The 26,688-nt window shown below is 44.1% G+C and overlaps 1 protein-coding gene across 1 annotated transcript in view; it reads left to right on the top strand.

Moving 5' to 3' along the window:
* Positions 1-26,688, top strand: part of LOC120940503 (terminal nucleotidyltransferase 4B-like) — a 1,128,146-nt gene that overhangs the window by 426,783 nt on the left and 674,675 nt on the right. Inside the window, exon 6 of the mRNA XM_040353420.1 lies at positions 20,561-20,668. Coding sequence (XP_040209354.1) covers positions 20,561-20,668 — 108 coding nt within the window. The remainder of the gene's footprint in view (positions 1-20,560; positions 20,669-26,688) is intronic.

The following is a 26,688-nucleotide window of genomic DNA, read 5'->3' as shown; positions in this document are numbered from 1 at the left end:
CTGCTTCACGCTTCGGCAGGGGTTTCCTTCTTTCACAGGTCATGAGTCTGTAGCTTCTCCGGTCAGAACGGCTACTTATCGGGTATGCGTACGGTTGCCATCAGAGCGCGTGCTGCTTTACTTCCTGGTCGCTTATCTACCCCTCCCCACCTAAATATGGGTCTTTTTTTGCCCTCTTTCCGGCGTACCTACCAGCGGGCCAAAAGCCACACTCCAGGCCATTGGTGATTAGGGTTATCGCATCCCTTACTCGAAGACTCGGATTACAAGTAAGAAGGCTGGCCGCATTACTTGTGGGAGGAGTCTGAGGGTACTTAAGACTTCCTCCCGGTCAGGGCTGGGTCGCCGTGGGTTTTTGGGCCCACCCACCCATTCCCTCAGCTTTCATATATTCTCATTGTACTTTTCTTATTCAGGGTATGCCCTCTTTCCGGCGTACCTACCAGCGGGCCAAAAGCCACACTCCAGGCCATTGGTGATTAGGGTTATCGCATCCCTTACTCGAAGACTCGGATTACAAAGAAAAATTATTTTTTTTACAGAATTTTCCATGTTTTTTTCTTTTGTAGCGCAAAAAATAAAAAACCCAACAGTGATTAAATACCACCAAAAGAAAGCTCCATTTGTGGGTAAAAAAGGACAACAATTTCATTTGGTTACAGTGTTGTATGACTGAGTAATTGTCATTCAAAATGTGAGAGCACCGAAAGCTGAAAATTGGTCTGGTTATTAAGGGGGTTTAACCACTTGCTTACTGGGCACATAAACCCCCCTCCTGCCCAGGTGAAATTTCAGCTTTCGACACTGCGTTGCTTTAACTAACAATTGCGCGGTCGTGCGACGTGGCTCCCAAACAAAATTTACGTCCTTTTTTCCCCACAAGTAGAGCTTTATTTTGGTGGTATTTGATCGCCTGTGCGGTTTTTATTTTTTGCGCTATAAACAAAAAAGTGTGACAATTTTGAAAAAAATACAATACTTTTTACTTCTTGCTATAATAAATATCCCAATTTAAAAAAAAAACACATTTTTTTTCTCAGTTTAGGCCGATACGTATTCTTCTACATATTTTTGGTAAAAAAAAAAAAATCGCAATAAGCGACTGGTTTGCACAAAAGTTATAGCGCTTACAAAATAGGGGACAGAATTATTATTTTTTATTATTATTTTTTTTACTAGAAATGGCGGCGATCTGCGATTTTTATTGGGACTGCGACGTTATGGCGGACACATCGGACACATTTTTGGCGCCATTCACAATTATACTGCGATTAGTGCTATAAATATGCACTAATTACAGTATAAATGTGACTGGCATTGAAGGAAGGGGTAAAATATGTTTCCTATGAAGTGTTCTAACTGTAGGTGGAGGGGGGGGTGACTGGGGGGGGTGACCGATCTATGTCCCTATGTACAAGAGACACAGATCGGTCTCCCCTCCAGAGACAGCACCGCTGTCTCTGTGTAAAACGGCAATTAGAGATGATCTCATATGTTTACATATGAGATCATCTCTCATTGGCCGCACAGATCGCAAACGGCCACTCTGATTGGCCGTTCGCGGCGATCTGTAATTGGCTGTGTCCAAGGGACACGGCCAACACAGATTTTCCCCGCTGCGCGCTCTGGAGCGCCCAAAGGGGCGGACGTCAATTGACGGCGTGTTGGCTTTTGGGATCCGCGCTGTAGCCGTCAATTGACGGCAGGCGGATCCCAAGTGGTTAAGTGCCCAGTGGTCAAGTGGTTAACCGCTTGCTGGCCACTGGCTGTCACCGCTGGGTGGTGCGGCTCTCATTCTGGCCGGGCATCATATGACGTCCTCCGCTTCCCGGCCCTCTAGGGGGCGCACCTGTCGCGTAACTCGGGTTTTCGATGCGCGTGCCCGGCGGCTGTGATGTCCGCCAGACACCTGCGAATGCCTGGTAACAGAGCAGGACCGTGGATCTGCGTGTGTAAACACAGATCCACATCCTGTCAGGTGAGAGGAGACCGATGGTGTGTTCCCAGTACAGATGAACACCGATCGGTCTCCTTCCCTTGTGAGTCCCCTCCCCCAACAGTTGTAATCACTCCCTAGGTAACACATTTAACCCCTTGATCGCCCCCTAGTGTTAACCCCTTCCCCGCCAGTCACATTTATACAGTAATCAGTGCATTTTTATAGCACTGATCACTGTATAAATGTGAATGGTCCCAAAATAGTGTCAAAAGTGGCCAATATATTTGGCACAATATTGCAGTCATGATAAAAATTGCATATTGCCGACATTACTAGTAAAAGAAAAATATATAAAAATGCCATAAATCTATCCCCTATTTTGTAGACGCTTTAACTTTTGCACAAACCAATCAATAGACGCTTACTGAGTTTTTTTTTTGGTTAAAAAAATTTTTAGCGCAAAAAGTAAAAAATACAACCCATACTAAGACTGAAGACATTGCGCGCCAGTTCCAGGACTTTTACAGCAATTTGTACAATATTAAGGCGAGTGAGGACGGTTCAGGCTCGACAGCTGAGAGGGCTACTCTGATGGAGAACTTTCTGCGTAAACACTGCCCAAAAGCCCTGTCTGCGGAAGAGAGACAAGCCCTGGACTCAGCTCTGTCCTTAGAGGAATGGGTTGCTGCTTTAAAAGCAATGAAACCTGGCAAATGCCCAGGGCCTGATGGCCTTACGGCACAATATTACAAGTGCTTTTCAGATCTTCTAGCGCCGGGCTTTCTCAGAGCCTTCAATTCTCTCTCAACATCCCCTTGCACATCTGCTACCCTGTTAGAGGCATATATTTCAGTCATACCCAAGGAAAATAAAGACCCCTCTGACGTAGCGAATTATAGACCAATTTCGCTCTTGAATGTGGTCAAGATTTTCTCAAAAATCTTAGCAACCCGTCTGGCTTTCCATGTCCCAGCTTGGGTGGGGCTAGATCAGGTGGGCTTTGTCCCTGGCAGGGAAGCCAGGGACAATACTATCAAGGCCCTCAACCTGCATCACTGGCTCACGTCCTCCAAGCTTGAAGGCTTCTTCTTATCCATGGATGCGGAGAAGGCCTTCGACCGAGTGGCATGGGACTACATGTACTCGGTCCTGGACGCCTTGGGTCTCGGGGCCAAGATGAAAGCTTATATTGAGGCCCTATATATGAGACCGAGGGCCAGGGTCAGGGTCAATGGTCACCTGTCGGAGGCCTTCTCCATCCATAATGGTACCAGGCAAGGCTGTCCCCTTTCCCCCATCTTGTATATCCTCACGTTGGAACCTCTTCTACGTTGCATAAGGGCACACCCGGACATAACAGGGATTAAAGTCCATCAGAAAGAATATAAGATAGCGGCTTTTGCCGATTACGTATTGCTCTTCCTTTCTTCCCCACTGATTTCCTTGCCCAATCTGATGCGTACGCTTGAACAATTCCGGATTATTTCTCATTTAAAAATCAATTACTCTAAATCATTCGCTCTGAACGTGTCGCTGCCACCTTCGATGGTCAGTTTGTGTCAGGAGAACTTCCCCTTCCGGTGGAAGCCAGATAACATTACCTATCTGGGCATTAGGCTACCGACCAACTTATCAGATCTCTACGATAAGAATTTCCTGAGCGAGTTGAAGGCCGTTCAGCAAGATTTGCTTAGGTGGGATGCTCCCACGATTTCATGGTTCGGACGAGCCTCTATCTTAAAAATGACGGTCCTCCCCCGAATGCTATACAAGATGCAGACATTGCCAATCTCTCTGCCGACCCCCTTCTTTGTGACGTACAGGAGGATGTGCAGTAAATTTCTGTGGGGGTCTAAACGACCAAGAATCAGCTGGTCGAAATTGGTGCTCCCGAAATTAGATGGGGGTATTGGCCTCCCAGATGTGCAGAGGTACTTATTGGGCCACGCACTTGACGAGAGTAGTGGACTGGAAGGTACACCTGGGGTTCAATCCCACCCTCTGGTGGGGGCAACCTTGGCGGCTTTTGCGAGGGCCTGTGGAGCACATTCAATCTCGGCGGCGGAATGTGGCATTACTCCTCTTAGAGGGAACCCCGACTTCCAGCCGGGAATGGAGAGATCTTTTTTGGTGAACGTGTGGCCCTACTCAGAAATGCTGGCCAAACACTTCTTTTCTAGGGGTAGATTTTGCTCCATAAGAGAGCTGTCCTCGATGTCTTGGACTGGAGATTTTCCTCCGAGGCCCTACCTTCAGATACAACATTTTTTAGACAACCCAAAGGTCAGAGAAGGCTTTATGAGGCCGACCACAGCATTTGAATCTTTATGCATGGGCTCGGCCCCCCAGAGACATGTGATCTCGGTACTGTATGCATCCATGTTCGCAAAACCTTCTGCGGATATGAAGAAGGAGCAGACCTTTTGGGAAAACAAGCTGGGCAGAGAGATTGCAGCAAAGAGCTGGGAACGGGTCCACTGGTACATACATAAAGGTTCGCTTAATGTGAACACCCAGGAGAACGGGTACAAGATTAGGACCCGATGGTACAGGACTCTGGATCTTATCCACAAATTCTGTCCGTCTGTGTCGGACAAGTGCTGGAGGTGTGGACAGACCACAGGCTCCTTCATCCACATCTGGTGGGAGTGCCCGGTTATCCAACCTTTACTGGAGGGAGGTTCACAAAGTGACGACTGAGGTATCCTCACTACCCCTGGATTTTTCCCCAGAACAATACCTCCTCCACCTCTCAAAAATTTCCAAGAAACGATACAGTAGATCAGTGGCGCTACACATGATTAACGCAGCCAGGCTTTGCATACCTGTCCACTGGAGAGCAGTGGTGTCACCGTCCATTAAGGAGTGGGTGACACGCATTAACCACATTGCAGCGATAGAGGAGCTGATATACAGCGCACAGGATAGAATTTCCAGATTTACATATATCTGGGAAGACTGGCTTAAGTTTTGAGATTCTACGGCTTACGGGGAGTTGACACAGACTGTTGGCTAGACGCGACTTGGCTGCACAGTCGGGGAAAAAGTTGATATTATGGTTGACCTGCACTGATACCCAAATGTAGAAGCCGGAGAGGGTAGTTGGTGGCTATCCCACCCCCTCTCCCGAATACGTGCACTATGAAGTCTTGGCAATGACCCCCCCCCCATTTTTGTTTATTTTTTTACATTTATTTATTTATTTATTTGTTTCTGAACCTCCATGTTATTCCCTCTTTTCTGTAGGGTGTTAGGGATATACTGGAAGGGTCTAATGTGGGGATAGATCTACCCTAGGGGATTCTCCTTCCCATCCCTGTTGGGGTTTGGGTCGTTTCAGAGAGAGTAGCTATAACGTAGAGAGGATTTACGATGGGTATGGTGGACTCATTGATCTACCATACTGGGACGAAAATCGTTGGAGCCAACCTAAACTCGCATAAGTCTTATTATTGGGTAGGGTAACTAACTCCTACGTTACATATGTTGCTGATGTTAATGCTATTTAATGCAAGTCCTGATTGGAGTTTTTTGAAATGCACTAAATGTACCTATGTCCTACATGCAATTGAAGCTTCTTGGTCGGTATGTACTGACTTATTCCTGTTGATGATGTTGAAGATGCTTGTAAAAACTTGTCTTTTTCAATAAAATCTTTATGATATAATAATGGCAAAAAAAAAAAAAAAGTTTTTTTTCAAACTTGTCACTTTTCTTTTGTTTATAGCGCAAGAAATAAAAACCGCAGAGGTGATCCAATCCCACCAAAAGAAAGCTCTATTTGTGTGGGGGGGGGGGGGGAACAATAATAAAGCTGAAAAATGGCTTGGCGGGAAAGGGGCTTAAGTGCCCTGTATTGAGGTGGTTAAACTGAAAGACCTGTAGCGACACTTTGAAGGTAGATATGTTCACCATTGTTGGGCCTGATGGCAGATTTCTGTTGCTTAGTTGTTGGCCATCCCTTTTCATTGCTTGGGGGCTTCCCAGGATCTATGAATACTTTGCCTGTGTCCTGTACTGAGGAGTTTTGACTTGCCAGTAAAGTCCATATCTTGGCCTACAGTACACGACCCAGGCCACCCTCCTTTCCATTTTTTGGTTACTCTGCATTGCTTGCTATAAAACGAGGACTTACAGTGGGGTATGGTAATGGAGGAATTCACCTGAAGGTTTCCAGCCTCTAAGTCCAAGAATACTTTGCATGTGTCCTGTACTGTACTCCAGTATTGTAATCCCTGTTTAGAATTTAGAGGAAAGGCAAATATATATATATTTTTTTCAATCTATGGTTGTAGCGTACTTTCATTTGTTATAGCAGTACAAACCGTGACACCCAATATGTATATTGGGTGAAATGGTTTGTACTGCTATAACAAATGAAAGTACGCTACGACCATAGATTTAAAAAAAAATATATATATATATATATATATATATATATATATATATATATTCCTTTCCTCTAAACTGTAGTAAGCTTACTTGAAAAATGTCCTTTCATGTTGTCAATGCTGCCTAGCTACTGGCCATCTTTCTACAACTTCCTGGATGTCCTGCATGCTTTGCAGCACATAATTTGTTGCTTGGGCCAAATGGCACATTCTAACCTTATCCACATTCAGAGTAGACCATTGGCAGGTGGGCTTCCTCAGTCGTCACTATGGGAGAATGGCCTCTGCACACTGAATTGTTTTGGTAGATCTGTTACTGTTGATGGGGTGCCAGCTGTTGGCATCCTGCTTCAATTGGGTGCATACGTTCATAGTGAGGGTGAGAAATACAAAGGACACATGGATGGCCACGTATGGTCCTTTCTGGTTGATGTCTTCTCTCTGTTATGGATTTTTCCTTGACTTCTTTGCAGGATCAAGATGGAGGGCATTCCAGTGGCAGTTAATTGGCCCAGAAGGACTTGGAGCTTGGACATTTTCTGACTCCTGGTGGACTCCATTGTCACTTTAGATCAGCTTGGCCTGATTGGCTGTCTCAAGGACTGGTTTACCATCCTGGTTCAATGGCTTGGCTGTTGAAAGCCAAGTCCTAAGGGATCAAGTTCTGACTCACATTTTTCCCTTATCGTCTTTCAGGACAGCACCTTGAGGGTGTGGCTCCACCCACTTGACAGAAAACACACCTCCACCAAACTTCTTAAAAGGGAGGCTCCTTCCACTTATCAGTTTTTTATGTTTCCCCCGGCGGGAACACGTATGGGGGTTAGGAGCTCTCTAGGTTTTACCTGAGAGGTCATATCTCCCTACTCCACCTGTTTTCTTACCTCAGAGAGTCTGTTCCTCCCATTCACTGGATAGAGAGTGCATTGTGCATGGGCTCTTTCTCCCTCATCGGTGCTCTGTGGAGCCAGGGACTGCTCCTCGGCAAGGTAGACGGCGCGCACATCTTTTTTTCCGGTCCGGGCAGCCGAACGCTGACGCCATCTTGGGAAGGTTAGTCAGGCTGCTTCCCCCGTGAGGTAACCGGAAGGGGGCGGCATCCTACAAGCGGGCGCAGGGCATGGACCTCATTTCCGCCAGAAAGCGCTCAGGGAGGAACAGGTCTGCTGCCTCAACATGGACGCAGGATCCGCAGCGAGTGGAACAGGCACTGGCACCAGCAAGGCCCAGGTAAGGGGTAGACTGAGGTTCTACTCATTTACTATGGGGTCTCTCTCTCGCTCTCTTCTCCCTTTAGGGGGTGTGAGTGTTTTTCCCCCCTGGTGGCGGGGGCCTGTTTGGGCCAATGAGTGTAGTGGATCTCTCACTGTGCACCTGTGGTGAGCATCTTGATTGGTTTTCAGGCTGACTCGAATGGATGTTTTTTTTATTTATTTTTTATTCCCTTATCAGGGCAGGCCAAGATTTCTGATCCTGGGAATAAAAAGAAATGTCCTTCATGCAAGTCTAAACTACCTGAAGGCTGGAAAAAAGCTTTTCATTAGTGACATAATCACATCTGTTAAAAGAAATTGGATGCTACTATTCAATCCTATAAGTCCTCACTCACGAAACCATCCATGAGACAGATCTCTACCTCACAATCCTCACAAGATTCACTGTTCGTCCCGGTAGTGGAGGCAGAAGAGGGTCCTCTGAACCAGGAAGGTCCTTCCCCCTCACATTCTCAGGAATCAGATGAGGACGACGACGGGCTAGAGAATATGTCTTCAAAATATAAATTGTCTTTGGAACAAGTTGATGGCCTCCTAAAAGCTATTCATGCAACTTTAGGATTAGAGGAGGAACGTGAAGAATTGTCTTTACACAACAGGATGTATGCAGGACTCAGTGAGCCCAAGATGCATACCTTTCCAGTCCCTACAGTAATTTCTGAGGCAATCAAGAAAGAATGCACTGAGCCTGAAAATAAACCTTTCTTTGCTATGGCACACAAGAAAAGGTTTCCTTTTGATGAAGACCCAGCAGCTCCCTGGAATAAAGTTCGAAAACTCAATGCAGCCATTTCTCAAGTCTCAAGATCTTCAGATCTAGCATTTGAGGACATGGGGATTCTGAAAGACCCCATGGATCATAAGAGGATGGATCAGCAATTAAAGAGAGCCTGGCAATCCATCATAGGCAACCTTAAGCCAGCAATGGCGACTACTTGCGTCTCCAGAAATATGGAGTATTGGTCGAACCAGCTTAAGGATCATATAATAGCTGATTCTCCAAAGCAAGAAATCCTAGACTCTTTTTCAACCCTGTCAGCAGCTGTAGCCTATCAGAATGACGGCAAGATCTGCGGCCCTTACTAATTCAGTTAGGAGGGTGCTGTGGTTAAAAACCTGGCTGGGGGACACAGCATCTAAAAACAAGCTGTGTCCCCCGGCTTGGGGATTTATTGTTTGGTCCTGATTTAGATGCAGTGCTCGACAGGACTGCAGACAGGAAGAAATCTTTTCCTGTCGAGAAGAAAAAGCAGACAAGCAAAAGGTTTTTTCGTCCTCAAAGGGCTCAAGAACAAAACAAGCCTCAAGAGAGGAAGAAAGGTTGGTCAGGGCAGAAGGGAAATAATATAGAAGAGTACCCAATCAAAAGAGTGGGCAAAGTCGGACTTTGAGGCTCGTGGAAGTATAAAAAGAATTTATTACACAAATTTACAAAATATACACTAACAATGGTATAATGGAATGCAACTAATTACAATCACAATACAACCATCCGGAACAAAAAATAAATGAATAGTGAATGAATCCTATTGAAGTCGCCTACGCGTTTCACCGTGGGGCTTCTTCAGGACGAAATGAACAGGATTATTGCTACTTTGTAGCTATAGTTTTCACAATCTGGAAGTAATACATATCATATTAATACAACATAGAAAATGGTGATGGTGGTATTTACATGAAAATAAAATAAAAAAATTATATATATATATATATATATATATATATATATATATATAATCTTTATCAATTGATTAAAATCAGGAGAAAAAACAGGAATTTTTTCAATACATATGGGTTACATCGTGTGGCTACATCACCTGATACACAGCGGTGGATATATCCATCCAGGATAACTCCAAAGATAGACGGAGTATCTACCGATGATAGGAGATATTATATAAATCACGTTTAGAGATCGATCATCTGACAAAAGGGGAAAATAGATATAAACCCATGTATATACAAATTGTATATATATGTAATTATAAGCATTGTCATGTGTGCTTATACATATATGTCTACATTCGTGTATATAAAATATCCATGGAGAAAAAGAAACAAAAATAAAAATAAATATAAATATAAAAATAAATATAAATGAATATAAAAAACATGTGCAAAATCTTTCTAACCCTCAGGTATATAATACAGCAGAGAATCAACCATGTGTATTTGGAACATACCAGTGGTCCAGGCCAAGTGTGTCTATGATGACATGAGTGAATAGGCACTTCAATCCATAGACAAATGAGGCGTATGAGGGGTAAAAGTGCGGGTAGCCGAATCCCTGTTTTAATTAGAAAGGCAGTACATAGCCAAAAGAAAAGAAAAAGAAAAAAAGAAAAAAAAATGAAACAAATGAAGAAAAGGGGAGAAAAATAGGAGGGGAATGAATATATCCAGTATTTATGTCAGGCGGAGATGTATCTAAGTATTTGACAATGTATTTAAAACATTACACGCAACGTGTGCCAAACATAGATACCTTAGAGGTCCACCAAGGGACTTAAAGCTGGGGCAAAGGACAGCTCATGGATGCAAACATAAGGTGTCCAACATTAGAGGGATAGCATATCCTGTTTAACAGAAATCGTCTGGCAAAGCACTTCTGTGAACATATAATGGACAGAGCACAGTTTTGCATGAGGATATAGAAAGTATAAAGAGTAGGCTTGAGAGGCTGTAAGCAATGAGTGAGTACTTACTATGTACATGCAGCGTCCGTGTATGCCCCAGGGTCACAGCCTGTGCTGAGTACACAGCTGATCTGTTCAGCTGGGTTTAAATACACTCAGAGCTGCGTGCTGGCGTGATGACATCAGCGAGCACCGTGTAAATATACGGCGCTCCCTGAGAGTAGAAAAGGCTTAATTAGACAGCCCGAATGGGAGGTACCAGGGAGGCAAAGCAAATCCCTGATTGGCCGAATAACGCCGTGTGTATGGAATAGCAGAGACTTAACTAAGCAGCCCAAATGGGAGGCACCAGGGAGGCACAGCGGATCCCCGATTGGCCGAATATCGCCGTGTGTACGGGGAGGCGGTGCATAAGTAAATAGCATCACAGAGACAGAGCGAAGGCTGTGGGCGTGGAGGGAGGCGTAGGGGGGCGTCACATAGGGATACCGATTGGACAGCAGGCTTGTTAATGCACAGGGACATTCTATGTCCTAACAGAACGGACATACAAATCCACAAGCCCTGGCATTGCATAGATAGTCAAAATCGGGTCATCAAATACACAACCAATATACCCACATGACAGAGTACAAATAGGTGTTACGGTCATAAGACCATCAGATCGACATAACACCGCTATACTGAAAAGAAACATTTTATGGTCTGGTAACAGGGTTGGGCCAGGAGAAGCAGAGTATCCCATGTTTAGATCAAACCTGCTTAAAGAGTACCTCAACAACCCCACAGCAACCTCACAGGAAAGCAGATCTTGATTGAGCAGCCGAGCTGCGACTGGGAGAGGGTAATAATGGGTCACAATCATGCACACGCCAACCTGAGCACGCAGCTCAGTACTAAAGAGTTATTACTAATAGAGCAGCTGGGCTGTGACGGGAGGAGAATAAAGACCCCTTTAGACGGCAAAACCCAAACGTATAAAAAGCACATAAAAAACAGAGTGACACCACAGCAAAACTTTCCAGATCATTTGAGCAACAGCGCTGTGACAGGGCAAGAGTAACGCCCCCCTACATAGAAAAGCAGAAGAAAAAAAGAATAAGAAAAGACAAAAGAACATCTCCATGGATTAATGAATGTCAAATTAATTATATATTGTTTAGTGAGCTTATACATCCCGGATGCAAAACTCCACCACCGTGCATTAAGGGCCACATAGATCACATAAATGTACCACATACATGCCAATGTTATGCACAATATGAAAAGGATACTTGGACATCTAAATTTAAAACATACTTCCTAATTGGTATTTGATCAAAAATAATACTGGTATACTTTTGTCTATAGGCAGGGATGTTATCTCCAATAAGAAGGGGGGTTATACCTATAATATTAGTGGAGTTCCCTACCTAATATAGCATTTACAATTTTGGATGTTTCCCAATATTCCAAATGAGCCATATACATAGACACGAAAATTCGTGACATTGTAATGGCATTTCTCTTAAAACTGTGGGATGAATTGTCAATGGGTGGAACCCGGCTAGCAATGTGGGTATCCCAGCTGTATGGGTCAGATCTTTAGAAATGGTTTGAAGCTAATGGCTTCGTTTAGACCTGGGAAATAGTTGGCTCGGAGCCGATAGATCCATTTAGCTTCACACTGTAGGACCTTCTGATCAAAGTTGCCCCCCCTTGGATCCTCAAACACACTTTCCAAGGCTGAAAACTTAAAAAGGGAAGGCTCGTATTTATGTCTAAAAGCCACATGGTGGCCCATTGTAGTATTTAACAGACCACTGGTAGTGTAGTACACATGGTCCTTGATTCTCTTCCAGAAACAACGTATAGTCTTACCAACATAAAAACTGCCGCATTGGCAGAAGATGATATAGATGACCCCTTTCGTTTGGCAAGTAATGTGCTGTCGTATCTTATGGATTTGGCCATTTGGTAATTGAATTGAGGAACCTTCCAAAATCATGTCGCAGAAATTGCAGCTACCACATTTGAATAAGCCTGGATTATCTGTTGGCGTCTGGCCAGCTTTGCAGTATCTGCTTCTGACCAAACGATCACGAATAGACGTAGCACGTCTATATGTGATTTCAGGACTCTGACCTATATATTTGGACAGAGTCTGGTCGACTGTTAGGAGATGCCAGTGTTTGTCCATGATGGCTCTTATCTGTTTATGTTGGTCTGAATAAGTGGTGATGAACCTAGTGGTGTCCGCTTTAGGTTTCTTAGTGACCTTGGAGAGTATCTCCATCCTATTTTTACCATTGACTCTATTGAATGCCTTTTTAAGGCAGGTTCTACTATAGCCCCTATTTGACAGTCTGATATAGAGTAAATCTGCTTCCGCCTTAAATTTACTAAAGTCAGAGCAGTTGCGCCGTAAACGCAGATACTGTCCGTATGGTATGCTCCAAACCAAAGGGGAAGGGTGGGCGCTTGCAGCGTGCAGGATCGTATTTCCTGCTGTAGGTTTACAGAATAAGGAGGTATTGATCATGCCCCCTTCGTTCACGTATACCAAGATGTCAAACGCAATTTCCGATTGGCTCAAGCACATTGTAAATTTTAGATTGTAATCATTGCGACTCAGTAGCTGCATAAAGGCCTGCAAATTTGTAGGACTTCCTGTCCAAAGTAACAAAACGTTGTCTATATACCTGAACCAACCCAACACAAATGCAAGCAAGCCAGTAGGTTCATCAACAGAAGATAAATCTCGCTCCCACCCCCCCAGGTACAGGTTCGCATATGATGGCGCACAGGATGTGCCCATTGCGACTCCCTGTACCTGGAGGAAGTGGGACCCGTCAAAAGAAAAAAAAAATTGGTCAAAATGTGAGATAACAATTTTAGTACAAATGTGTTGAGTTGGTTCAGTTTCGGGCCCCTTTGGGCCAAAAAGCCAGCTATCACATCCACTCCACGGGCATGTGGTATTTAAGAATAAAGTGCCTCAACATTGATGGATACCAACATGCATCCAGGAGGTACACAGAGACCATCCAGGGCCCTAAGGAGATCGGGGGTATCCTGGATGTATGACGGTAAGGCAGTGACATGTGGTCTGAGATACTCGTCAATGAACTTACTCGCCCTCTCTGTCTTGGAGCCCACTCCCGATACTATTGGGCGTCCGGGGGAATGTGCCAAATTTGTGTGCGTCTTAGGGAGTGCGTAAAACGTGGGCATACTAGGACAGGGAACCTGAATCCCCTCAAATATGGCCTTGGTGATCAAGCCCTCGGAGAGGGCAAGCTGTATGATGTCGTTGAATTGTTGGTTATACTTAGCAACCACATCATGGGAAACAGGCTTATACCATGTGAGGTTTTTAAGGATGTCCCAGCACATGTTTCTGTAATCCAGATCGTTCATAACGACCACATTGCCGCCCTTGTCCGAGGGCTTGATCACCAAATTTGGGCTCCTACTGAGGTTCTCGAGGGCCTTTTTGTGTGTGGCACTAAGGTTTTGGTTAGTTGATTTAAAGCGGGGGAGCCTTTCGATTTCCTTGACGGTCTGTATCAAGAATGCCCATATATTAGAGTTAGTATGGAGCGAAGGAAAAACCAAAGATTTCTTCTTCACTGCTTTTTCCAGGGTATCAATGTCCTGCTGGTACTGCGACATCTGTACCCTCTGGCCTCTGGACTCATAACTTTCAGATGCATTTTCCTGGCTGTCAGTGCCCTCACTCTTATCCAAAAGTAGGATCAGGGTCTTGAGGGCACGAAAATCTGCCACCGTGAAGTTTTTCCAAACCTCTTGGTCTACAATGTCCTTTTGTTTATCCATCCTTTCTTTGTCATACATGAACTTGAAGGTCAGCTTTCTAGCAAACAAATAGAGGTCTTTAATGACCTCAAATGTATTTGATATATTGTTGGGGCAGAAATTTAAGCCAAAACCGAGAAGTTCAATCTCGGCCTGACTAAGTACTTGAGTGGATAAATTAATAACTTCTAACTTGGGGCTACTACTGGATTGTTGCAGGTCGCATATAGAGTTATGTTGTGATCCAGCAAGAGGGACGGTGAGAGCATCTGTCAATGGTCTATTGGTCTTTTGTGTCTCGTCAGATGGTGATGATTGAGTTCGCAGGATGGGTGTAAAGAATTGGTCAATACGTCATTTCCTACTTTCCCTATTTGGGATTTTGGTGCCCGCTTGGGGTCTACATAGGGTTTGTGCCGTGTCCACAATGTTCTGTCGAAGAACAGGGTCAGTCCGGGAAATAGAGGAAGGAGGAGGACAGGAAGAAGAGGTTTCAGCTGAGACACCCGGTGTAAGATTGGGAAACATAGGCGTAGGTCGGGGGGCAGAGGGTGTACCCTCAGTCATGGTGCCACTCAAATGATTGACCATGGGTGGTCGTTCATTCTCATCAGTTACCCGTTTTTTGTGTGTGCCCGTCTGGTACTCACCACCTTGTTGCTGTCGTTTTCTCGAACCCCGTCCTCTTTGCTGTCCTCGATCGCCTGCTCTGGAACCCTGTGAATTATATGAATTGGCAGAGGAGTCAGAGTCGTTATTTTTCTCTCTGTTTGTTGTCCCTTCCTTTTCGGGAAAGAAGAACCCTGGTTTTTACGTACTCTTTGGTTATTCATATTTGGCCAATTAAAGGCATATTTGCCTGCAAAGGCCACTTTATCTCGTGACATTTTGTCCTCTTTTTTTAACCACTTAAGCCCCGGACCTTTAGGCAGCAAAATGCCCAGGCCAGGTTTTGCGATTCGGCACTGCGTCGCTTTAACAGACAATTGCGCGGTCGTGCGACGTGGCTCCCAAACAAAATTGGCGTCCTTTTTTCCCCACAAATAGAGCTTTATTTTGGTGGTATTTGATCACTTCTGCGGTTTTTATTTTTTGCGCTATAAACAAAAATAGAGCGACAATTTTGAAAAAATTCAATATTTTTTACTTTTTGCTATAATAAATATCCCCCAAAAACATATATAACATTTTTTTTTCCCTCAGTTTAGGGCGATACGTATTCTTCTACCTATTTTTGGTAAAAAAAAAATCGCAATAAGCGTGTATCGATTGGTTTGCGCAAAATTTATAGCGTTTACAAAATGGGGGATAATTTTATTGCATTTTTATTAATTTTTTTTTTTTACTACTAATGGCGGCGATCAGCGATTTTTTTCGTAACTGCGACATTATGGCGGACACTTCGGACAATTTTGACACATTTTTGGGACCATTGTCATTTTCACAGCAAAAAATGCATTTAAATTGCATTCTTTATTGTGAAAATGACAGTTGCAGTTTGGGAGTTAACCACAGGTGGCGCTGTAGGAGTTAGTGTACACCTAGTGTATGTTTACAACTGTAGGGGGGTGTGGCTGTAGGAATGACGTCATCGATCGAGTCTCCCTTATATAAGGGATCACTCGATCGATGCAGCGCCATAGTGAAGCATGGGGAAGCCGTGTTTACATACGGCTCTCCCCGTTCTTCAGCTCCGGGGAGCGATCGCGACGGAGCGGCTATAAACGAATAGCCACGCCGTCGTCCCGGATCGCTCCCCGAGGGAACCCGACCGCCGCATGTAGCGGGGGGGGCCCGATCGGACCCCCGACCCGCGGAAAGGCAAGGACGTACCTGTACGCCCATTTGCCTGTACGTGCCATTCTGTAGACGTACATGTACATGCGGCGGTCGGGAAGTGGTTAACAAGTAGTTCACGTGTAAAGTTCTCAATGTGTTCTCTCAACCGTACATCATATGCTTTAAATTCTGGTTTATTTAGCACATCAGTATTTTCATCGTATATCCTTTTAATCTCACAGTCAACAAGTCTGAGTTCCTGCATGTAATACTCGATCATTAGTTCCATCATTTTCTTCGAGCAGGATAGGAGATTCTGTTCCCATCGTGCTTTAAACTCCTGGTCAATTGCCCACGTATTGGGGAACACTTGTACCCGTAAACCCTTAGGGTTTATGTCCTCAGTTAGGTATTGCTCGAAATACTTGATGTGCCAATATAAACTTGACTTTCTCTCGAAAGTCTGGATAAGTTTGATATACAATTTCAAGATCCACTATGAACACATTGGTAGGTGCACAGGTCTTCTTGATCCCTAGCATAAATCCCTCCCAAACATTGCCAACAAAGTCCGCCATTGCCAACTCACAGCAGTGAGACAAGAAAAATTAATTGAAGTATAGGGAAAACAAAAACTAAATATTATAAACAAAACAAAAAACAGGGACACAGCTCTGTAGTATATACCAAGGGTGTGAGCCAATACTATAGGCTCATAACACCCAAGAGTGCGAAGAAACAGTCTGGTGTTTACCACCTAATAATGATTGAGAAAAAAAGGGGAGGGAAATTGAAGGGGAATGGGAAAACACAAAACTGGGGGTGATCAGAAAGGGAAAATAAAATAGGGGTAAAAAAGAAGTAAAGAAGAAGGGGAAGGAAAAGGAAAAAGGATAAAGGGGAAACGAAAAATGAGGAAAAAATAGAAGACAAGATACACAAGGACAGCACTCACATTGGCCATATCCGTTATGGTAAGAATATAGAAGAGTACCCAATCAAAAGAGTGGGCAAAGTCGGACTTTGAGGCTCGTGGAAGTATAAAAGGTACAGAAGGGAAAGGGCAAAGGGAATGTTTTTTTCCATCCTCCTGCGGCAACCAGCAAAAAACAATGACAACCGGTTGTAGGTGGGGGGAAGACTTCAAAGTTCTCTCCCTTTCTGAGCAAGCATAACAGAAAATCAGTATATTCTCTCTATGCTATCCCAAGGTTACAGAATAGAGTTTAGGGACCCTCCCCCAGGGAGGTACCTGTCGACAAGTCTACCAAGAGATGTAGTCCAGTCCCTAGCAATGAAGAGCCTATTGAAGAATCTTATGAACCAGGGGGTTGTAACTCAAGTACCACAGGGGGAGCTTTATCAGGGGTTTTATTCCCACGTATTCATAATAAAAAAGCCATCCAGAAGTTTCAGACTTATTCTCAACCTGAAGCCTCTAAACGGATCAGTCCTATACAAAAAATTCTTCATGGACTCAATCTTCACGGTCAAAAATCTTTTGACAAGAGTGCTTTATGGCATCAATCGACCTGCGAGATGCCTATCTGCATATCCCTATAGCTTCTCAATCCCAAAAATGTCTAAGATTGGCGGTAGACATGGGAAAAGAGGTTGTGCACCTCCAATTCAAAGCCCTCCCCTTCGGCCTTTCCTTGGCTCCAAGAATATTTACAAAGGTCATGGCTCCTCTTCGCTTGCAGGGGGTAGCAGTAATTCCATACCTAGATGACCTGCTCTTCTTTGCCCCCTCCAGGGAGAGATTGTTGGAGGATCTCGGAAGAGCCCACAGTCATCTAGAGGCCTTGGTCTGGATCATAAATATGGAAAAATCTAATTTCAACCCAACCCAAGAGGCACCATGTTGGGGTATCAGATAAGCTCCGTGGAGCAAAGAATTTTTCTCCCAGAAGACAAAAAACTAAAGATGCCAAGTCATAGCTCTTGATTTGTCTGTAAGGAGGCTATCAGACAAGTAATATCAGCTCTAAGAACCCTTACCTCATCTATGCCAGCGGTGCAGTGGGCAAGGCTTCACTTCAGACCGCTTCAGAGTTTCCTCCTGAAAATATGGCATCACAGGACAGAATCTCTGGAGGCAAAGGTAAAAATTCCCACCAAAGTAAAACTATCGTTTTGGTGGTGAAGTCAGAAAAACCTGTCAGCAGGCCTGTTACGGTCGTTTCAAATAGAAAAAGTGGTAAAAGACGCCAGCCTATTGGGATGGGGGGCACACCTGGGTCAGAACTATGCTCAGGGTGTTTGGTCCTGGTCAGAAGCAGAAAAGTCCTCCAATTGGAGAGCACCAAGAGCAGTGGCCTTAGCTTTGGATGCCTTCTCCGCAGACCTTTAAGATGCCCATGTTCAAGTCTTCTCGGACAATGCCACTACCATAGCCTACTTAAACGGGCAAGGAGGCACAAGAAGCAAAACACTTCAGCTTCTTGCCTCAGACATCTTAAACTGGGCAGAAAATCAATTGCTGTCCTTATCAGCGGTCCACCTCAAAGGCACTTTAAATATAGTGGATGATTTTCTAAGCAGAACACAGATTCAGGAAGCAGAATGGACCCTAAATCCGGGAGTTTTCACAATGATCATCTGGGCCTGGGACCAACCACAAATGGACCTATTTGCGTCAGAAGATAATATGCAACTTTCGGTCTTTTTCTCCATTCACAGAAACAGTTCCCAGGGAACAGATGCGTTTAATACAGCCTTGGAACTTCCAGCTGGGTTACGCTTTCCCTCCGTTTAAACTAATTCTGTTAGTACTGAGGAAGATTCAGAAGGAGTAGGTGGAAGTAATTCTAATTACTCCATTCTGGCCAAAAAGGGCTTGGTTTACCACTATTGTTTGAATGGCAGTCAGGCCGCCTTGGCGGCTGCCGCATCGGCTGGACTTACTTCTACAGGGTCCGATACCATCCAGAGGTGGCCTGTCTAAGCCTCACGGCGTGGTATCGGAGAGGCAGTAATTGAGAGAAGAAGGTCTGTCTCGTCCACTTGTGACTATCTTGCTTTCCAGTAGAAAGTTGGTTACCAGGAAGATCTATGCCAAGTACTGGAAGGTCTACAACTCCTGGTGTCACTCGTCAAATAGTGGTGAAAAATCTAGTGTCAATTCTGGAATTTCTTCAGAGTGTAGCAGAAAAAGGCTTGTCAGTACACTTAAAGTGCAGATAGCCGCTTTGGGAGTTTTTCTGGAAAGGCCCTTTATCTTCAGAGCCGTTAGTTTCAAGATTTTTCAAGGCACTTTCTAGATCCAGGCCAGCTCCCGTGAGACACTTCCCCAGTTGGAATTTGTCAGTGGTTTTTCAGACACTGTCGAAAGAACCCTTTGAACCGCTACAAGACATTTCTCTGAAATACCTTACTCTCAAAACAGTGTTCCTAGTGGCAATTACGACAGCAAGAAGAATCGGTGAGCTGCACGCCCTGTCAATAAATAAACCCTTCCTTTCAGTCTACGCGGACAGTGTTGTTCCTAAAGACTGATCCAGCCTTTCTACCAAAAGTGGCATCAGCCCTCAACCGGTCGCAGGAAATTGTCATACCAACCTTCTGTTCTAACCTGTCAGGGGAGAAGGAACACCAATTCCACATGTTGGATGTGAGAAAAATCTTGCTACATTACCTTGAAGTGACCAAAGATTTTCGATCTTCAGACTCCTTGTACATACTTTTTTCAGGAAAAAATAAGGGCCACCAAGCATCTAAGGGGTCAATAGCTAGATGGCTAAAAAACACTATTCTGGAAGCCTTCTCCCAAGCAGGGCTATCTCCCCCATTGGGAATTAGAGCAAACTCTACTAGAGCTCAGGCCACTACATGGGCAGAAATAGCTGGGGCAAACCCAGATCAAATCTGCAAGGCGGCTACATGGTCAAGTTACCTTACGTTTGTCCGTCATTACAGACTGGATCTTCTGTCAGAAAGCGATCAGGCTTTTGGCAGAAAGGTCTTGCAGGCTGTGGTCCTTCCGTAAGTGGGTAAGTCTTTTATCCCTTTCAAGGTGCTGATCTGAAAGACGATAAGGGAAAAGTCAAGTTAGACTTACCTGTAACTTGTTTTCCATGAGTCTTTCAGGACAGCGGCAACCCGCCCTTATTGTTTTGAATATTATGCTGTCACTAACCATACTATGATTATGTGTTCCAGCTTGGGCTGGAGGTTTCTCTACTACTACTGGTGAAGGTGTGTTTCCTGTCAAGTGGGTGGAGCCACGGTCTCAAGGTGCTGTCCTGAAAGACTCATGAAAAACAAGTTACCGGTAAGTCTAACTTGAGTTTTCCTATTTCGCTTAGGCTAAGAAATTGACCTCTCAGAACAGTCATTGCACGTGTAAGGCACACAAATTTCACCTTGGATAATACTCCTCCATGGCATGTATCCTGTCCTTTCTTCAGTCTGAACTGGAGCAACATTTGGCCCAGAGAACCCTGAAGGGTCAAGTTTTGGCCTTGGCCATAATTTTAGAGACGCCTGGCTGCTCATTCACTGCTAAAGGTCCTTGTTTAGGTGGGCTGAGTTCCTCTGTCTCTATGGGCGCAGCAGAGGGACTCGGGTGTGAGCATGGGGGCACTGGCCAGAGAGGAGGGTCCAGGAGCACCGGCGGGGGACCCAAAAAGAGGAGGTTCTCGTGCAGTAGCTTGAATTTTAGATTGGGCTGAGACTGGAATAAAATGCATGTCTTGATTTTCTTATTTTTTCTAATGTATTTTGTTTTTATTATTATTACAGGTGCCAATAATTAAACTTATGGATCAGGAGACAGAGGTCAAAGTGGACATCAGTTTTAATGTTAGAACTGGTGTGAAAGCAGCTCAGTTTATAAGGGATTGTATACAGGTAAGGTCTGTCTGTTCTGTCTTGATTTTGGGGGGGGGGGGAATTGCTTGCATAACACTATTCTGCTTTGATTGCACTGTGGCTGAAACTAGAGCTGCACGATTCATGGTCAAAATTAGAATCACAATATTTTTGCTTAGAATGAAGATCACGATTCTCTTAAGATTATTGCGGTGTAAAATGTTTCACATTATACAAAAAAAAAATGGGCTAACTTTACTGGTTAGTTTTTCCCCAAAAAATTGCAATTGAAAGATCACTGTGCAAATACAGTGTGACATAATGTTCATGTATGAGAAGGAAGGTGGAGGTGTTATTGTATGAGGAGAGGCTGGCAATGAATGGGGCCCTATGTGACTCACCGAAGTCCAGGAACTGCTTCAAATAGAGTTGTGAGGGGGAGAACTCGGAATAGTAGTCCACCAGTCCCTGGGTACTGCTGTTGGTGAGGGAGGCACTTCTCATGAGAGCCCTGAGCAGCCTCATTGTGTGAGCGGACGGGGCTCTTCTCTCCAGCTACCACATAAACACACACCACCTCTCTGCCACAGGCCGCACGTCCCGGGCCCCCTCCGTGTCCTTTCTCCGTTTCAAGGATGCAGCTTCTCCACTTGCACACTTTCCTCCTGCGCTATCCAATCACAGGAACACAGCCAGGGGCTGTGGCTATACCAATAAACAACCATCGCCATGTTCCTTCCCCTGGCCAATCGAGTTATCCAAAGAGGACCGTGCCTTGCGTCTCTGCCAATCGCAGATTCTGAAAAAAGCAGAGGTAGCTGACCAATCAACAGTGTGTTTAACTATCCCTGCACCGCTGACTATCGGTGCCATGTATCCACACTGATTCCAACTACTTCTCCTCCATACCAGGCTACATCCCGCTAGACCCAAAAAATCGCAGTAATCCATGCTGGAGATCGCAGCGGGGGGTGAATCAAGATCGCAATTAATATACGATTAATTGTGCAGCTCTAGCTGGAACTACACTTTTTACATGTTTTACTTGATTTCTTGCCATTATCTCCTCAGACGATTATGCACATAAGTGACGCAAGGGATTTTTTTCCAGTCCAAAACCAGACCAGCCTTACTGGAGTCATCCTGCAAAGCTTCATAAGTGTATTTTCCTAATTTTACCTTGCGTTGCTGCCATTCTGCCAGCAGTCTACAATATATCTCTAGCAGTAAGATCCTACTTTTCAGCACACACATTGGTTTTGCACAGTGAGATCTAACTGAGCATGTGCAGAGCTGGGTGAGACAACTTCTTACTGGCTTTTATATTGTATATGCACTTATGTTTAATGTTTTACGTAGCTATACCTGCAAAAAGGGCCATATACAAAAACAATTAAGTGGCGCTGGAAAATGATAATGTTGAAAGTGTTATGACAAAAGTGAATCGCCAACACATAGCAATGTGAACAAATGAAAAGTCCATGTATAATAAATCAAAAAACAGTGGGTCGCTGAAAGATACACCGCCAGTGAATGATCTCCTATGATGGACGATTCTAAACACCACGGTGAAATGGAAATGGATAAATATGTGAAAAATGACCACCACCGGGAAGGGAGGCTTACCGGAAGTATTGAACCCTAATAAGCATACGCTTAAAGGGTCAATACAGACTGTATGTGAGTTGATGGAACCACATCAATCGGATCTGGATATACAGATGAAACGATGGCTTGAAAACATCACTTTAAACCAGAGCAGGGGAAGTGACAGCGTCATGATGGTAACTCCCAAGAGATCAGATCGTATCCAAGGTACATAAAAGAAAATTTAATTTGGGCAGAGATCCACTCCTGGCCCATCAGGGATGTCAGTCTTCTGGTACAAGACTATCGTTTCATCTGTATATCCAGATCCGATTGATGTGGTTCCGATTTCCAGTGTATCCTGCCTTCAGCAAACGCTTCTCATTTAATTAAATATAATTATACTTTTTTTTTTTTTTCATTCCTTTTTGTCTACTATAAAGTGCCTGAATCGGTTTGTGGTATTAATGTTTTTATATTGCCCTCTGGTTAATGTATGTGTACATTAACCCCTAAGCAACCAGTCCCTGGCTAATGTGCATGCCTTTTACTATCACCTGCAGGCAAATCAGACACTAGGCATAAAAAACAGCCCCTAGGCGCTATAGCAGTGGTGGTTAAAGCATAAGTTCATGTTTAAAAAAAAAAAAAATGCACATTTGTTTTGCAGGTAAAAAGTGTTAGTCTGTAAAGCATTGCACCAGCGATCAGCAGATCGCTGATGCTATGCAGGTCTGTCAGTGTATCTGCTTCCTCATACGAGGAAACAATACATTCTGACAATCAATGAGCTGCCAGAGCGTCGTGGTAGTTGATTGAAAAGCCGCAAAGGATGTTGTGACTTGTAGTTTATTCATACAGAGTGCTGAAAGCTTGCTTCTCTCCCTCCTGCCAGTATTCAGTGGCTGCAGGAAGAAAGTACAGGGGATCGGTTGCAGTATATGCCACCTCTGCTGTCCAGGTTCTGCTTCTTCTGCTGCCTGGGCACCCCTGTGTGCTCCCCTGGTAACACTCCTCCTTTCTGCCGCCTGCTGCAGGGGACCCCTGATTTTTATTTTTATTTTATTCTTTATGGGTATGCAGTATAAAACTGTAATATGACATCACAGCACATTCCTAAAAAAAAGGTTGTCTGTGATGACCATAGAAATTCAGGTAGTAGAGGTTATTAATCAACTAATATACCAAATGTCAATATGGTAACAAATCATATCAAACTATTCAGGATAATGAATAACTGTAGAAAAACGCATTTGCCATGTCATAAACAGAATTTGAAGGAACGTGACTCGCATGAACATTCTGTGAGGCTCAGATCACATGTCTATTGTCAGGTAAGGGCAAGCATTTACCCTTTATCCAAAGTAAGTACCACGCTCTGCATAAGACATTCCTAACAGATGATTGGCGCATAGTGAAAAAAAGTCAAGAGGAAGGGGATGGAGAAAAAAAAAAGAAAAGGGGAGGGGGGAACTGCGGTGGGGTTGTCAGCACGAGAAATTAAGCTCTCAGAATTGAATACCCTCAGTTTAACCACGTCAGCCCCAGACAGTTTTGGTGGTCAAAGACCAGACCACCTTTTGCGATTCAGCACTGCGTCGCTTTAACTGACAATTGCACGGTCGTGCGAGGTGGCTCCCAAACAAAATTGACGTCTTTTTTCCCCCCACAAATAGCTTTCTTTTGTGGTATTGGATTACCTCTGCAGTTTTAATTGTTTGCGCTATAAACAAAAAGAGCGATAATTTTGAATAAAATGTTTTTTTTTTTTTTACTTTTTGCTATAATATCCACCAAAAATATATAAAAAAAACTTTTTTTTTCACAGTTTAGTCCGATACGTATTCTTCTACATATTTTTGTTATAAAAATGCACTGATTTCTGTTAAAATGACACTGGCAGTGAATGGGGTTAACCACTAGGTGGTGCTGCAGGGGTTAAGTCAGTACTAGGGAGTGATTCCTACTGTTGGGGAGTGTGGCTACACGTGACACGTCACTGATGACGTTCCCAATCACGGGGGAACGGTCATCAGTGACAGTGTCACTAAGCAGAATAGGGGGATGCCTTGTTTACAAAGGCATTCCCCTGTTCTGCATTTGCCGACCGCAATTGCAGGACGCCCAGGAACATCGAGTTCCCGGGACCTGCGGCCGCACTCACGAGGCACGCAGCGGCACTCCCACTGGGTGGCAAATTTAAAGGGACCTACAGGTACGCCCATTTGCTTGCCCGTGCCATTCTGTCGATTGTACATTGTCGTGCGGCGGTTGGCAAGTGGTTAAAGATAGGTTAAGTATTCATCTGAAAAATTAAATGTGCCCCAGTATAGGCAATGCCTATTTTGTTCCTCGGTCTTGTCCCTGAGGACCGCGGTGAGGTGTTCCATATGCTCAATATCGTTCACCTTGGCAAACCATTGTGATATAGAGGGAGGGGTCTATTTCCACATGTAGTGGAACCTTGGTTTACGAGTAATGCGGTTAACAAGCGTTTTGAAGGACGCGCAATTTTTTTTTTTTTTTTTTTTTTTTAATCCTGACTCGATTTGCGGGTAACTCGCAAAACGAGCAGGATTCAAGCCAATGCGGTGTGCAGTGCCGCATTTGGCCAGAGGTGCGCGGGCACCGGTGACACTCGCAATGTTTCAGGGCCGTTCGGAAATACTCGCAACCACTTGGAAATACTCTGTTCCCGAGTGTTTCCGAGCCTATTGCGAGTTCAGCCAAGCTGTCACCGAGTATTTTCGACGTTCTTTGGCGCCCCCCACCTCTGGCAACATGCGGTATTGCATGCAATAGAAGTCAAATTCTTAGTTTCCATTGACTTCTATTTGGAAACTTGCTTTGATATGCGAGTGCTTTGGATTACAAGCATTCTCCTGGAACGGATTATGCTCTTAATCCAAGGTTCCACTTTACTGGAAATACATGCTCTGGCAGCATTCAGGAGATGCTTCAAGGATTTATGGTATCATGTACGCATTATAAAAATGAAATTAAGAAGTACAGCAGCTGGATTGTCAGAGTAGTGCGAGTTTGTGCACGATTTGCAAAACCTGTTGCCAAAAAGGGTGAATCTTGGGACATTTCCAAAACTTGTCAAGATTTTGTAAGAGGTCTCCTGATATTTACTGCAAAGGGAACATTTGTGTGCAAAAAAATAAATAAATAAGATCTTTCCTATTTGAGCAAATATGGCAAATCTTGCTGAGATGTGACAGCTAGTAAAATAACCTAAGGAATGGAGAGAGATTTCCAAAGAAGTTGACAGGAAGGGACAGGAGGAAGTAGGCTAGTTGTAACAGTTTCCACTGGCCCAGCATTGAGAGAGACAAACTGGTCTGGTGGACGGACCCAACCTGCCAGGCCAAAGAAGGAAGAGGCTCTAATTTAATAGTAAATATAACAAGAAAAGCTACAATTTCTGTGGAAAATTGTGTGAAGTGTTTTTGCCTCCACCAAGACAGTGCCCCTGGAGATGTAAATGTGATCCAACCGTGTGTCACTCCATTTCGATCCATTGCCGCATCAACTGCCCCCCCATCAAAATTGCCCCATCCTATTGCCCCATCAAAAACGACCTACATTTTGATGCATAGTATGTCTCTGAAATATTAAAATTGAAGGCACAGTCACAGTTTAGATTTTGCCCTTCAAATTTTAGGGGTCTAGATTCAGCCAAAATCCACGGCATTACATGGTCAGACCATGCTGCTATATCATTGTCTATTGTAGAGAGGGGAGTCTCCTCCTCACCACCCATCTGGTGCTAGAACTCTAAAATCCTCCAAGAACACTATCAAAAATCCATCTCTATGCACTTACACAATTACTTTTTTATCAACTCAGAATCTGTAGAGGATCCATACATATGATGGAATGCGCACAAAGCCTTCATGAGAGGCATTCTCATACAATTGGGAGCTGCTGAAAAAAAAAGACCGTCCCAACAATTTCACAAGGTTGTCACAGAATTATATGACATAGAATTTCAAAACAAATGGTCACCATCATCACCCCTGGCCAATAAACTACAATCCCTCAGAAAAAATTAGGGAACTTCTGACACAACAATATGACAAACATATGAGGCGTCTGCGACTGAATTATTACTCCAATGCCAATAGAGCAGGTAAATACCTAGCGAATAGACTGAAAGCTGCTCGCACCAAAACTAGGATAGCTAATTTAAAAAGCCCAACTTCCCCACACAGTTACCAATCCTCAGAAAATAGCTAACCAGTTCGCAGAATATTATAGATCCTTATACAACCTACATGAGGACTCTAATACCCCTCAACCTAACGAAGAAAAAATGAACAACTGTTCCTACAGAAAATAAACCTCCCCTCACTGTCTAAGCAACAGCTTGAGGACCTTAATGCACCAATAATGGCCCAGGAAGTAGAAAGAATTATACATTCACTCCCTAATGGGAAATCACTCAGACCTGATGGGTTCTCTAATGA

This window comes from Rana temporaria, chromosome 5, assembly GCF_905171775.1.
Source record: "Rana temporaria chromosome 5, aRanTem1.1, whole genome shotgun sequence".
NCBI classification, from domain to species: Eukaryota; Metazoa; Chordata; class Amphibia; order Anura; family Ranidae; genus Rana; species Rana temporaria.
Note: the sequence above shows the minus strand (reverse complement) of the source record. Positions and strands in the feature narration are given on the sequence as shown.